This window comes from Electrophorus electricus, chromosome 14 (assembly GCF_041902795.1).
Source record: "Electrophorus electricus isolate QZ-2024a chromosome 14, ASM4190279v1, whole genome shotgun sequence".
Classification (NCBI taxonomy): Eukaryota; Metazoa; Chordata; class Actinopteri; order Gymnotiformes; family Gymnotidae; genus Electrophorus; species Electrophorus electricus.
The window spans coordinates 23,637,206-23,652,500 of NC_137510.1; the positions used below are offsets into that span (position 1 = coordinate 23,637,206).

Here is a 15,295-nt window from a genome sequence, read left to right on the forward strand (position 1 = left end):
AATTTTAGCTCCTATGTTCCCACTCGTAAGGGAAACTAAAGACTTCCAGCTTAGTCTGCGCGCCAGTGATTGTGGGTAATGTAGTTTTGGGGTCTAGGCCTAAACGCCCGGGCGAGGCAAGGTGTACACAAATGTGGACCTACAGAAAATAGCTTTAAAAACAGTTTATAGTTATTTGAAATACCAGCTTTTACTTTCTTTAAAAAAAACTAATCAGAATTGTGTTTGTTTTCATTGCTTTATTTCTTTATTGTATCGGGCACAACTTTGTATTAGAAAGTCATATGACTTAAATATGACACAGCATGTGTGGCAACTTTGCAGTTGAACATTGTAGTAATTTCAGTAGAGATAATAATGCCTGATTAGAAGTAGTATAAAAGTATTTAAAAAAAAATGACAGAAGACTTGCTTCTGTTCAGTAAAAATAAATAACATGAAAAACATAATAAATAATATGTAGTGTATCAAAATATTAAAGGAGAAAGAAAAACAAAATAATGCTGATATTGTGACACATTAATAAAGATAGACTTGCCAGAGCATGGGGCCTTATATCAAAGAATAATGTAATATAATACACATTTGTGCTATACAAACAATTTACATTCGGGAAGCATGTACATCTGTACATTACCAAAGTATCACAATATCTCAATACATAGTATTTTAAGGCTTGGGTTGGCTTTTTTTCTCTTTAATGTGACTCAGGAACAGGTTTCCCCTCAAAGCACAGTTTCTCAATTAGATTACTCAGAAACACAAACATCCTGTGCAAAGAAGAAGAAAAGACAGAAGAAACAACACCTAAGGCCTAAGGTCAGTGCTGTGACACTTCTCTCTGCTTGCAACTCTCTCATCGGGCACCGACACACACCTCACGTGCCCAGCAGTATTGCTACATCTAGTGGCAAACCTTTGAAACCAATGTGACAAATGTGAACGCACGTCTCCTGATGGAAAAGAAGACATGAGCAAAAAGGCAATTCATTAAACCAGGAATATATTATGTGGAAGGATGACTGGAACGCAGTAGGGAGAGAGGGAGGAGGAGAAGTACATTTTACCTTTTTACTTTAAAAATCTGGGAAAATATGATGACTTTTTTCCCAAGAATTAAATAAATAATGATACCAAATAAATAACTAAATAACTGCTCAATAAATAAATAAATACATAAATAACAAACAGGTTGAATGAAAAAAAAAGTGAATAGGAAGAGGAAGGTTTCAGATGAAATAATGTGGCCCATTCGAGTCCGACCCTTGGCTGCCATGCAGTATGCATTGCTGTAGGTGGATCTGACACACTGACGAGGGTGGAGTTCTTAGAGTTCAACCATGCCAAGCAGGTGGAGTTCTCACGATTGCACGGCTTCTGCAGTGTGTCACAGACAGCCTCGCCGACGCTATTTGATCATCTCACGTACACCACAGGCGGGTTCGCAGTGGGACGGAGGAATGGCTGTAGTGTGTAATCAAGAGCATGCCATTGGCTGGAGTATAGAGACAGTGGGTCATTGGCTACGGGGCTGACAGGGGCCCTCACGCTTGCATCTTGGACTTGAGGCTAAGCAATGCTCGCGCTGCCCAGTCACAGAAGAGCCTGAACCTCTGCAGGAGCTCCTGGGATGACTGGTCCATCTCCCAGTGGAAGGAGGGATGGGGAGGGAGGGAAGGAGAGGGAATGGGGATCCGAGGGGCTTCCACTCGCACCATCTGAAGTAAGGGATGGAGAGAGAAAGATCAGAGCGCACGAAATGAAGGAAACTCTTTGCGGATTCCCCAGAGGGTCAAAACAGCCTGTTTCATTTTTTAATGACCTTCAAATGCCTTCATAGTCTCTCCCCTTTGTACCTTAGTGAGCTGATTCTCACGTCTTGTTCCGACAAGAGGTTGCAGGTCTGCCAACAGTAATATACTGGTCATACCTGAGTAGTGACCATCTAGACATGTTTAAACATATACGTATGTTCTCTTAAAGATGTACTTGTCTACTTAGCTTCCATTTAGCTTGTAATTGACGCTTGTTAATGGTCTGTTTTTTATTCTGTATTTATTATTTTTATATTCTGTTAGTATCTTTTATTTTAATCTTATTGTATTGTACTTATTGTACTATTACTATTATTATAACCTTACTATTATTATAGCCTTATCATAACTCCTACTGAGGTATTTAAATCATCAAGCCTATTTACTCTGATATCTTCAGGCCCGGTAGTTCCTAAACACAGACGGGTTGTTGGAATGCACACAGTCTTCCGTAGTGCTACGCGCGCGCAGTTACCTGACGCTGCAGCGAGTTGATCAGGCTCTTGATGTGCGAGATCATTTCTCCGAGCTTCGGTGCCGAGGAGTGGTGGTGCTTCCGCGTCGCTTTGCTCAGCCACTCGAAGTGGTGCTCGAAAGACTTAAGGTCGGCATGTAGCTGGGACAGGGTGGGCTTCAGCTGTGAGGGAGAGAGAGTGGAAAAGGAGCCTTAGGCATATTCCAAATTACAACCAAACCACCGGCTCATGGCACTGGCAACTACATGTGCCATTATTACGTTAAATAGAATTTAAAGTGGTAATAATACATGGAAAGGGTTTTAATCATTGGGGCAAATAGCCAAGAGCTGGGCAACTTCATTACAAGGCAGCTGCCTCCAGGGCGCATGTGAAAGAGGGCGAGTCGTGGACCATGCGACAGACAGTCGGAGCAACAAACAGCAGGCCCGGGCAGCCTGACCGCGACACGCACCTCCAGCGAGCTGAGATCATTGGCTCTGCTGTTGATGGCTGGAAGCGACTTGAACCTGTGGTGGTCGATGGCCGTGTCGAACTCGTGGTCATTCTGGAAGAGAGAGGCAAACATCAGAGGAAAGGGCCTCAGTAAACAGACGGGGCTGCGCAATTACGCCAAACGTTCAGAAAAGGGCGAACGCTGTCCGCAAAAGCAACGTCATGCCCCTGCACAAAATTTCCCATGGCTAGAGACTGCAGAGCCCAGGTCCAACAACAGCTCCCGACTGCTAAAGTTAGCAGCCTGAGGAGGGAGTTCGGCTCTGCTCTCAGACCAGTGGCAGCGGGTCTCCTCTACCAATACCACAGAATTACAGTGGACCACAGTCACCGGGACTTCACCCCGGCGCAACCTCTCGATGTCCACGATAAAAGCTGAAGCCACAGGATGTTTTCTAGAGGAAGAATAACAGTGAAGTGCAGTGAGTAAGGAGCTTGGACCGGAGCAGACAACACTGGGATCTGGGGAAACTCCAAGGTCGCTGCTAAAAAAAGGCACAATGACGTACGGGCCTGGCACGCACTGTTTCCATTCCCACCACTAGAGGGAGACAGAAACACTTACAGGCGAGTCCGTCGGGCAGGCGGGCTGATCCGAAACGCTGGTTACTATTTGTGTAAACTTTGCCGCTGCCGTTTGTTAATGTGCTTAGAGGGTATAAACAATGTGAATCCTGCTCGCTCCGTAGTGCAGTTGCTCCTCTAATGATAGAAAAACAGTTTAGGTCGCAGAGGCACAGTGTTTACACATTATGAGTAGTGCTGCCAGCCTGATTAAGTGACAGGTGTATTACGGGCAGTGTGTCATCAGGGTTTCATTGGGTGATAAAAACAACAATACGAGCCAATCAGCAAGCGGGGTGATGAGGCCAGCTTCCCACTTTGAGCCATTCTTCCAGTGTTTGGTTCACTGTTGTTTTTTCCTTGCCGCATTGTTGTTTTGCAAGCCCCATTTCTGCATGTCTTCGTCCCCATGTTCTTCCTCTCCTCCACACACTCCGTCCAGCCACGTCTTCATCGTTCGCCAATCCCTGCTCTGGCCGTGTCTGATTATCATCTCGCGGGGCCTTTGTAGTCTCCTAGACATGCGCTTTCCCCTCACACACATTCTCACACGCGCAAACGCAGCTCGCTCTGTACCTCATCCGTCATGTTCTCTGATCTCCTTATCTCCCCAGGTACTTGTCTCATACCTCATTATACCTCCACCCAAAACACACACACACACAAACACTCACACACACACACACACACACACACACACACACACACACACACGCATGCACACACACACACTCACACACACACACACACACACACGCATACACACACACACACTCACACACACACACACACACTCCTGACCTTAGTCCACACTTGCCCCTCCCCCATCCCCAACCTTCCTGAATGCAAATTCAGGTATGTGATAAATCAACCTGATTTCTATCAGAACACTTTGCTGTGGCGACGGAAAGCTAAACAAACAGCAGTCCCACACCTACTCACAAACATTCCCAACACACGGCGCACGGTGACATGCGCCGGCCGGCCGCGGCCCGAGTAAACACACCCCGCGTGCGTTACGGGGCTCCGTGCGTGCAGCTGCTGCAGCCGACGCCGGCCGTTTTATTGCTTTCTCGGGGGGACTTTCCGTCTCACTCCCACCTATTTTTCTTTCCTAGCCTTGACCCCTGTAAAGTGGTGAGGGGAAGGGAAAAAAATGCACAGGGAGAAAAGAAACCAAAATAAATGTTAACGAAGGAAGAAAAAAAAACAGGAGCCAACAACAAGCTGCTTCACAAAGCGGAGCCGAGGTGGGGGGCGCGTCACAGGTGGCATCTTCGATAAGCATCTGCCTGCACATCTGGCGCACACGCGGCCCGGCGCACACAACATCCTCACCTCCTGCCCTCACTTTATGCGCACGGCACATCGGTGCAGCTGGGCATCAGTGCGGCTGCGTCTCGCGCTTCGGCATCGTTGGCGAGCGACGGAGCAGCTGTCATGTGATCAGAGAAGTGTGCCAAAAAGGCATGTTTGGGTGCTCTCCCAAAGCCACATTCCAAGTGCACTTTTGCAGTGACAGATGCTCCGATCCGATCACGGACAGGGGAACAGAGCGAGGGTGGGGTGAGGCCCAAAGATGTGACTCACTTACACAGCTACGTCCAAAAAAGCTTTTCAGGCAGTGACCGGAGGCCAAGGGTTAAAGGGTCGCGGCTGGACCCGCATCAGACCTGGGGATCTGCCATCTCACCATGGGAACAGAGGCCCGTGCTATACCTCACTCTGCCTGTAACCAAGAATGAGTGGTAGCCATGGCAATGCCCACAACGTCTACCATAGGGATGCTCACCTCTGGTGAGCGGGTTACGAGATTAATGCCCAGCCCATGTCCCTCACCCCCATCTCCGACCCCTTGGCTACAAACACGGATCTCCTAGAAACCGGGAAAAATCAGACCGAAACCCCCTCAGCACAGCTCTTGGCCGTTGACATGTCCAACAGTCTTGAAACAAACTCGAGAAGCAACTTGAGAAAGGAGCAGAGTCTGTAGGAGAGGACTACTGAAGTAGGTGAGGTCTAATTGAGCCCGGGACCATGGCCAGTTCTGGGCTGGACTCCAGCGTGGTCCTTTTTGCCTGACAGAGGGCTCCAGACACAAGCGTTATCTGCACATTCAAAGCCACCACAAGATGCCATCACTGTGCATCAATCCCCACCAGATGAGTTGAAAGATGTGTGAGGGTGTGTGCGCATATGCACTGAGAGAGAGAAACATAACTGTAGTTCCACCAGATCCCACAAACTAAACGAGGCCAATTTGTGCTTACCCATCTGAACATCATCACTGATGAAGAGATCAAATCCCCACACACTTCACTCACTTTGCTGTGACAGCATTTTTTTTTTTTTTTTTTTTTTTTTTTTTTACAGCTGCATCTTAATGCCTGTACTCTGCTCATGTACTTTGGATTACCGATCATTTAATTCACTATTATTGATTAGATAACTTACAATTAGGTCGTGAGTCAACTTCTGCAGGTGTCTTGTCTGATTGGTCAGCTTGTCAAAGTCGGGATGTTGGCGCCTTGGGTGGGCGGGAAAGGCCGATGTAAATATGGGCAGCTGAGCCAACAGGACCGAGAAGAGCAGTGAAGAAGGGGAGTCGACCAGCACTGAAAGAGAGGAACACATCGGTTGATTTGACTGGCACCAGTCTGTGCCCGTTACGGTACAGAATAACGCACATGCATGTTACGGATTACAAACATCTGTCGGTTAGCTGAATGTGTGCCCCTGTTACAACACGGCCGTGTTTCCACACGTATCGTGGTTAGGCCTGGGTACATTCCTTTAATCCCATCAAAAAAAAAGAGAAAAAGACAATAACACTGTTGCATCATATTTGAGGAAATGGTCATTGCCAAGTACTCTCGGGTTTCGGCGCTGTTCTGCGCCATGAGCATAGAAAACATGATCCTTTATTACTGTCGACTTGATAAATGCTTCTCATTAATGAACCGCGAGAGCCTCGAGCGGAAATCCTGTCAACTTACTTTGCTTATTCAGACCCGCGCGCGCGCGCGCACATGCACGAATTCACCAAACTTTCACGCAGTCTTGTAGCCGAATATTGAAAGAGACAACCGAAGACTTTAATATACGCACTCATTTCTTAAAAGCCTACGGGGGGAGTCATGAAACATAGCTTCAGACATGAGCAACACACACACACAGAGAAAGACCTTGTTCCACAGAAGTGCCATGCTGAGGCAAAGTCAATGCAACAAGTGCTCGACACGGGCACCAAATGGAAACATCGCATCAACATTAAAGAAAACCAAGTAAATCCAACAAGAAAACATTGTTGACACTTACATTTCATATTTGTCCAGATCCTTGAAATAAATAAATGAGTTTAAAATAAATAATTAGATAAATAAATAAATAGGGTAAAATGATTAAATAATTGGAATTCCGGCTATTGTCACGTGCTCCAAAAGTCTTTTCTCTCTCTCCCCCGAATCACACACGAGGTTGTAGAGGAGGGATGAGCGACGGGATGAATGAACGGGGTCAGAATACGCTCCGTGAAGACGAAACAAGCGGGTCAGAGGTTTCCCCGAAAGTTCCTAACCTTTCCCTGTCAGACCACCAGAACCGACCATGTAGGCTAAAACATACGCGCGGACACGAGCAAGGATGGACAGGGTAAAAGAGGTGTGGAGAGAGAGAGAGAGAGAGGGAGAGAGAGAGAGGGATGCGAGTGTGTGTGTAAGTCTAATTTTTTCGCGCAGTGAAATGTTTAGGCTTGTTTAAACTTCCTTTATAAAGACGTTCTGTATGACACATCACTGAGTCACCCCTGCTTCATTCATAAAAACACACTCACACACGCTGCTTCTCCGCGATCGCGCTGCTCCCGCCCCCCACTGCTGTCTGTCTCCTTTCGCGATTTGGAAAAAAAATAAAAAAAACAAATAAAATTCCGTTGTTTTTATTTTTTTCCCCTCCGGCAATATCACTTTCTCTCGCGTTATCTCTCTTCCTCTGCTACACCCCACCAGCCAAGCTGTCTATCATATCAATCTCTCTGCCTTCTCATCTCCAAATCTCTTCCCCTTTCTCTGTTTATCATTAAAAACATTTTAAAGGCCCATTGTTTCATTTTATATCTGTAAATCTGTGCTGCCCAGTCTCTCTCCTGGGGTACACCCCTGTTTCTCACTCATTATCCTATATTTAACAATACATACATATTTAGACTTAATGCATGTTCAAATTTCCATTTACACACACACACACACACACACACACACCTTTTGCAGACACCAGTATTTATTTTCACTTTTTACCCCTTTTGCTGGCACTCTGTCGTTCTCTCCAGAGCGAAGGAAAGAATGAGGGAAAGGTGCGGCACAGGAGGGTCCGTAGGTACTGTACAGTGAGAGGGAGACAGACCCAGACGAACATTAACCTTGATCCCACAAGACAGAGGGACCAGAGACAGCGAGAGAGGCAGAGAAAGAATGAGCGAGGGGGCTAATTTAGCATATACAGACATCAACACACACGGCTGGAAATACTAAGTCACATGCAGCAGAGCCTAAGAGGCAAAGAAGGCAGCAAGGAGTTTCCAGAGAGAGAGAGAGAGAGAGAGAGGGAGGGAGAGAGAGAGAAGGAGAGAGAGAGAAAGAGAGAGGGAGAGAGAGAGGGAGGGAGGGAGAGAGAAGGAGAGAGAGAGAGAGGGAGAGAGAGAGGAAGGGAGGGAGAGAGAGAGGGAGGGAGGGAGAGAGGAAGAGGGTAGGAAAGGTAGAAAGAGAGAGAGAGGGAGAGAGAGAGGGAGGGAGAGAGAGAGAGGGAGAGAGAGAGAGGGAGGGAGAGAGAGAGAGGGAGGGAGAGAGAGAGGGAGGGAGAGAGAGAGAAGGAGAGAGAGAGAAAGAGAGAGGGAGAGAGAGAGGGAGGGAGGGAGAGAGAAGGAGAGAGAGAGAGAGGGAGAGAGAGAGGAAGGGAGGGAGAGAGAGAGGGAGGGAGGGAGAGAGGAAGAGGGTAGGAAAGGTAGAAAGAGAGAGAGAGGGAGAGAGAGAGGGAGGGAGAGAGAGAGAGGGAGGGAGAGAGAGGGGCGCAGAAAGCTAATTCAACATTACATGTATCCAGTATTGCCAGTGCCTATAACCCTATAATGCATAGAGAGCGTTTAGCGTGCACACACACACACACACACACACACACACACACACACACAGGGTGTGGTGCAGAGGTCACACTGGTTTGTTGGGTCAGGCAGAGAGAAGAAAGTAAGCAGGCATGGGAAGATGGAGGGAGGGAAATGGATGAGTGTGCAGGAACGATGGAGGAACGGAGGGAGATATTGACACACTCGCTCCTTTAATTCCTCCACATCAAAGGCCTGTTTGAAGACACAGCTGGGAAGAGAATAAAAGAAAGAGTGAACTTAGTCACTGCAGAACTCTCCCTCTCTCTCTCCTCCCTCCCTCCATCCGTCTCTCCTGCCCTGCATACCCTGATGGGGGTCTCTTGGATGGCTGAGTGTGTTTAGGTCCATAATCCATTAGTGTGTTTGTGTGTGTGTGTGTTTGTGTGTGTGTGTGTGTGTGTGTGTGTGTGTGTGTGTGTGTGTGTGTGGTCTGCATGTTCAATCTGTCACATCACGGATCACTGAAAACCCAAGGAGGAGCACAACACACACACATGCAAACACACACAATGCCACTCTGCCACTCATGCAGGTCTCATGGGGGAAGTGAGCCACAGGTGGGGAGTGGTTAGTGTCCAGACATCCTGCTACCTCATTACTGTAATATACCCCATTATGACACACACACACACACAAATGTAAAATCCTGCCCACACACACAGTCAAACCCCATGTTCAAACACAATCACACACACACAGACACACAAACCCTCTGTAGAAAGGCTCCCTTCCACAACACTTCCTCATCTCGCCATCCCCACACACACTCTCACATACACTCCTGCTTTTTATAGATTCCTTTGAACTCCCATCTCCTCAGACTAGAGGGCACAAGTTTAATTGGACCAATTAAAACCCTAATTCATTCATACAGGTGGTTAAAACGCCACCATTAACAGCTCCAGGTTTGATGTCCTAAGTGTCTCTCAGGCCCAGACAAACAGGCTAATAATACTATTAGAAATTCACGAATGTTCCTGTACCTATCACTAAGAAACCACTCACGTCTATCAGCCGTGTGCACGTGTGTATTTGTGTGTGCGACTGTGCATGCGCGCATGGGTGTATTTGATAATAGCCTATAAAAATCTGAGAACAAACATTCATAGACATGCATAACGTGATCGTGGACAAATGTCCAAAACCGATTGGACATCCTTGCGCCACACCATCTGCAGTCATCATCTGCCACACCGAGTCATGGCTCTCTCCCGTTCAGGTAGACGTGAGCGTGTTACGTTGGCTGGGCTGTACAGGAGGGCTGCCAGCTGCAATTCAAAAGATTATTTGTGGAGCCAGTGAGTAGGTCAGCTAGCATGAAAGCCCTTTAAAACTGTCTGTCTAGACCTGACAAATGACTGTGTGTGTGTGTGTAAAATATGTATGTTTGTACATGTATGTATGTGTTGGTGTTTGTGTGTATAGAATATGTATGTTCGTACGTGTGTGTGTGTGCGTGTGTGTGTGTGTGCGTGTGTGTGTGTGTGTGTGTGTGTGTGTGTGTGTGTGTGTGTGTGTGTGTGCAAAATATGTATGTTTGTACGTGTGTGTGTCTGTGTGTGTGTGTGTCTGTCTGTGTGTGTGTGTGTGTGTGTGTGTGTGTGTGTCTGTGTGTGTGTGTGTGTGTGTGCACGGGCAAGCATGTGTATATGACCTATAAATCATTAATAGTTTATTGAATTTAGCCAGTGTTATGAGACAAAGTTCCACCAGCCTAAATAAGATTTGAACACATGGCTTGATAAAAAGGGAGACGATTCAGAGTTTGTTCCCCATCAGTAAATAACACACACTGTTTAAAGTTACCCTGTTCTCCAGCGCCTCAAAACACTGACCCTCTTACGCCATCCGATTACATGTTTGTGACGTAATGTTTCACACATTTATGCTGCTTTAGTTGGAACACACACACACACACACACACACACACACACACACACACACACACATATATATATATATATATATATATATATATATATATATATATATATATATATATATATATATATATATATATATATATGGAGGGGGTATAACACAAAACTGGATAAAAGGAAGAGGACCTGAAGGGGAACATGCTCACACATTAATCACTACTTGACCAGTCTGTATCATTTCCTGCGTGGAACCTCATGATGGCAGGAGAGGAGACGCAGGCAGAGCTCCGGGCACTAGTGGGAGTCGGAAGCATCACACGCGTGTGTTTACGTGCACGTCTGTGCGCGTCTGTGTCAGAGTTTGTGTGAGCGTGTGTTAATATTTGCTTCCTTATAACAGGATGCTACTGGACTGCTTGACCCCATAGTTGATACAGAGGAGCATCCAAGTTGGGCCTGTCGTCGTGACAACCCCTCCCCTCCCCCCCACCTTTCCCCCCCCCCTTTGCCTTTACGGACGTCAGAGAGCAAGTGAGTGTAGAAACGACTCTACGGGAAAAGAAAAAAGGGGGAGAGAAAGAAAGAGTGACACACTGCAGGGGGAGAGTCATTGGGCAATAAAGTGACACATGCACACACACGCACGCACACACACCGTGCGTGCCAGGTGATGGGTTGTCCAGGCTCACAAACCAAGCGAAAGAATGGGAGAAATGGAGGAGGAGAAAGAAAGAGAGAGAAGTCAAAAAGAGAGAAGTGTATGTTGTGCTAAATCACACATATGCCCCTCCGCACACACACACAGTGCGCAGTACCATTTGGTGATGCTGCTCAACCACTTTCTCACTTTCCTGTTGATGATTCGCTCTCTCTCCCCAGTGGGTCATTATTGTTACGCGCACTCACTCAATCTCGTTACGAACATTCTCCTAAACGGTAATAACCGCATATAAATCACCCATGGTAGCAGCCTCCTGGCTCCCGCAGCCTGGCTTTTCTGATATCATCGTGATGCGCACAAATACACACACACTCTCACACACACAGACACAACACACACCACACACATACACACTACACACAGACACCCACACACACACGCACGCACACCACACACATGCACACCACACACAGACACGCAGACACCCACACACACACACACACACACACACACACATATTCATGCTTTCCCTCACTGATGCAAGCCAAATCCCAGTGGTACTTTCAGTGCTGTGGTAAGAGACAGTAGCCTAAGGGCCGGGATAGCAGAAGTGCTTGAGGTTGGCGGGACTCTTCTAGACAGAGTTCTGCTACACATTCTCTGTCTCTGGACAGCAGGCATCAGTGGAGAAATGTCTGAATGACCAGAGTGAAGCAACAGGTCAGAGCTCGCTCACCCGGCTGTGGGAGAGCAGCAGTGGGACGAGACCAAAGACCGCGGCCGCCCACGCAGAAAGGAACCATTTACAGGCCAGACCAGAGCAGGCTTTTTTCCACCACCACCACCCCCCTTCCTCCCCCCTTCACTCTATCCCTCCTTCCCTCTCTCTCTCTCTCTCTCTCTCTCGCTCTCTCTCCCCATCCCAGTGGCCTCCTGACGTCTCGCATGCTCCGGACTCCAGTCTGGAAGCATGCCGTCGCGCGCTGTCCCTCAGGGACCCCGAGTGCCTGGGTTCCCGCGCGCCCGCCCAGGTCTGGCCCTCGGCTCCTCGCTGGCCCGCCCAAGCATTCCTTCCTCCCCTGTCACGGCGCGGGCCGGCCCGTCCTCGCTCTCCGGTGGTCTCCGTCTGCCCCGTGTGCCCCGTCCGCCCGCCTGCCCGCTCCCCTTCCGCCCGTCTGTCTGGCTCTCCGACACGCCCCCCCCCCTTCCTCCCTCGCTCCATCTCTCCTGCCATCTCTCTCTCCTTCCGCTGCCGTGAGGAAGAGGAGGTGTCAGACGCAGAGGGATGGGCGTAAACAGCGGGCCGCCAAGCGACGACAGAGAAGCGGATTCGGCCGAATGTAAACAAGATGGAAGTATGTAAACAGATCAGGTCACTGGGTTAGCGGTGCAGGGACGGTGAGGCAGCAAGATTTGATTATTGTCTCCTTTCCTGTCTCCCTTTCTCTCCCTCTCTCTCTCTCTCTCTCTCTCTCTCTCTCTCTCTCTCTCTTTCACCAAGTCTTATTGGCCCTCGTTCTCTCTGCCTCTCTCACTCTCCTACGTCGTTCCTGAGACTGTAGTCCAGGAATTCTGGAAGGCCAAAACAGGGAGCCAAAGGCTAAAGCAGTGAAAGGAAAAAAAAGAATGAGAGAGAGAAAAAGAGAGAGAGAGAGAGAGCAGGAGAGGGTCTATATTTAGAACATTCCCTCTTGTGAAGGGAAGGCTCCCCGGAGACGCCACTTGCGCATTCCCAGAGTCTTTGTTGCACGTGTGACCCTTCAGTTACCCTCCGCTTACTGGACACCAGGACAACTCACGCGCACGGACGCAGGCACAGACACGCGCGCGCATACGTACACACCCATGTACTGGGCAGTACCCTCCCCTTACTGGACACCTCCTCATCTTAGTCTGCGTCACAGGGCCATTTCGGGGTGTTATTTTTCGGAAGAATCTTATTGTTGAAAAACAGACGAGCGCGGATGGGAGGAGCAAAGGAGATAAAGACAGAGAGGAGGAGAAGGACAAGATAATGGAGAGAAAGGGAGAGAGAGAGGGAGGAAGAGCGCGAGAGAAGGAGGGACAGCTATAGACAGGCAGGGAAAAACTGAATGAATGAGTGCTGTGGTCCAAGGGGGGCCGGAAGAACAAAAGACTGCGGAATGCTCTGACGTCACGCACTTATCCCACTTATTCGGACTGTCGGTGTAACCCCAGGGATCTGAGAGTCAGTGCCCTTTAGAGCATGACACACCCGCATTTACACACGTGCACACACACACACACACACACACTGCACACTGTCACTCACATTTAAACAAACGGCAGCAATGTGTGCCAAGTCCAAAACCATTCAGTCCCACAGTAAAGGTCAGAAAGTCGCTCACACTGGCCGTGCGCGGGCCGTATGGAGATTTGGTGGTGGCAGTAGCGCATACATGGGCCCGTGTCCCGCGCATCCCACAGTGCAGATGTGCTGGCGTGCCTGAGAGCTGCATGCTAAAAGGTCTGGGAGCTCTGAGGTAAGGGTCGGTGGCACCAGGCCAGCAGGGGCGGGCGCGCCTGCCTCACCCTGCCTTGGCAAATCTCCGCCTTGTACCTGCCTGTATTTGCTCATTCTGTCCGTATCACGCGCTGGAATGTGTTGCGTGACCTTCGTATGGACGGAAGTATTTTTAGAAGTCTGTTTGCACAGCCAGTTAGCCTCCCACGCACGGAGGGTCAACGTCCATGTCCTGCAACTGTCTCTTATTAGCATCGCCCACTCAGCCACTCTGTTTCTCCTTCACTACCCTTTCTTGTCTTTCTCTCCCTCTCTCTCTCTCCCCTTCCGTTCTTTCTCAGGTATGGCAGGAATGTGAGGAATGGCGAAGTCACGGGTCGAGGGAAATTCCCCCAAAAGCAGACACAGAGAGGATCAAGGAACAGTCGGGTATGCGGCGGCGGAGGCGGTAGGCGTGGTGTGGGGGGGTGACTGGTTCGGCTGGGTGAGCGGTTCTCGTGAGAGCGAGCAGCAGCACATCCAGCGGCGGGTTCGAGGGGTGTGGCGGACAAAAAGCTGGCAACGCGGCCCGAGCCGACCCCGGGGTCAGGCGACCCGCCCTGCACCTAATCTTCCGCCCGGCTTCCACAGCCTGGCTAAGGACCTGCCCGCTGCTCCGTCCAATCAGCTGCAGCCTGCGAGGCTCGGAGCCAGGAACACGGGGGGGGGGGGGGAGTGTTGAAAAGGAAAGAGAGAAGGAGAGAGAGGGAGAAACTGAGACGAGGAGCAAAAAAGAATGGAAAGCAGAGGGCCTGGAGGTGGGATCACGCGACCGCCGAGGCAGTTTGCCTCCGGTGTTTCGCCGTGTTACATCACCGCTTGCGCTGCAATGGGCCATGAGGGAAGTGCATGCCATATTCCTCCCACCCGATGCCGAGGCCCAGAACACACACACACACGTCTGACATCACAAACATGAGGTTCTGATCCCACAGTCGCCGCCCCAGGCTCAGGCCCAGCCCGACTGGAACAGAGGTGCAAAATGGGTTTTTTGGGAGTGGTGGGAGGCGGTGACAGTGAAGAATGATCCGGAACATCTTGGCGCGGCACAAGAGAGGCGCACGGGGAGTGAGGGAGACAGAGAGAAAGGCAGGGTGATGAAACAGGCTGCGTAATCTGCACATCAGGATGAAAGGAAGAACGAAAGGACGGCTTGATGTTTTCTCATCCCGTAGTCACTGATGTGGACAGGGAACCGTCTTCTGGCCCGGCGTCCAGCCACGCCCCCTCCATGATGTGCAAATGACACACTGTAATTTGGATGAGCACAGAGCCGGTGGAGTGAGGTGCATGATGTCAGAGGGCTTTCCGCAGTTAACGTGAGGCCTCAGCGCACACGCATATGTGCGCTCACGGGACACACACGCACAAAGACTCCTTTTCAATAGCCGGCAATAAAACAAAAGCGGTATCTCGTAAAACGACACTATAACACTGCCACCCCTCCACGGCGCGGGAGCAAGCCTGTAGTTACCGCCGCCGCGATCGGTCCCGCCCGACAGCTCTTTCAGTGATAAAGATTTCTCCCCAGGTGGGGTGTCGCGGTAGTTTCAGTTTTGGGGAAACAGGGAGGTTTCGTGACTAACGTGTCGAGGCAGAGGTGTTCAGGGAGAGCCCAGGTGGCGGAGCAGGGCCTTTTCCGAGCCGAGCACCGCGGGAGAGGAGCTTTCGGCAGGCTGAAGGGTTTAAGTACCTATTAGTGGAATATGAAGGCATAATAAGA

At 49.4% G+C, this 15,295-nt stretch overlaps 1 protein-coding gene across 1 annotated transcript; it reads right to left on the reverse strand.

Moving 5' to 3' along the window:
- Positions 1–229: 229 nt before the first annotated feature.
- On the reverse strand, positions 230–7,127 carry il11a (interleukin 11a). Its single transcript, XM_026999174.3, has 5 exons — positions 6,668–7,127; positions 5,804–5,964; positions 2,745–2,837; positions 2,290–2,451; positions 230–1,718 (listed from the first exon to the last, which is right to left on the reverse strand). Exons 1-5 carry the CDS (start codon positions 6,672–6,674, stop codon positions 1,545–1,547), a joined length of 597 nt encoding a protein of 198 aa, XP_026854975.2. The 5' UTR covers positions 6,675–7,127; the 3' UTR covers positions 230–1,544.
- Positions 7,128–15,295: the final 8,168 nt, after the last annotated feature.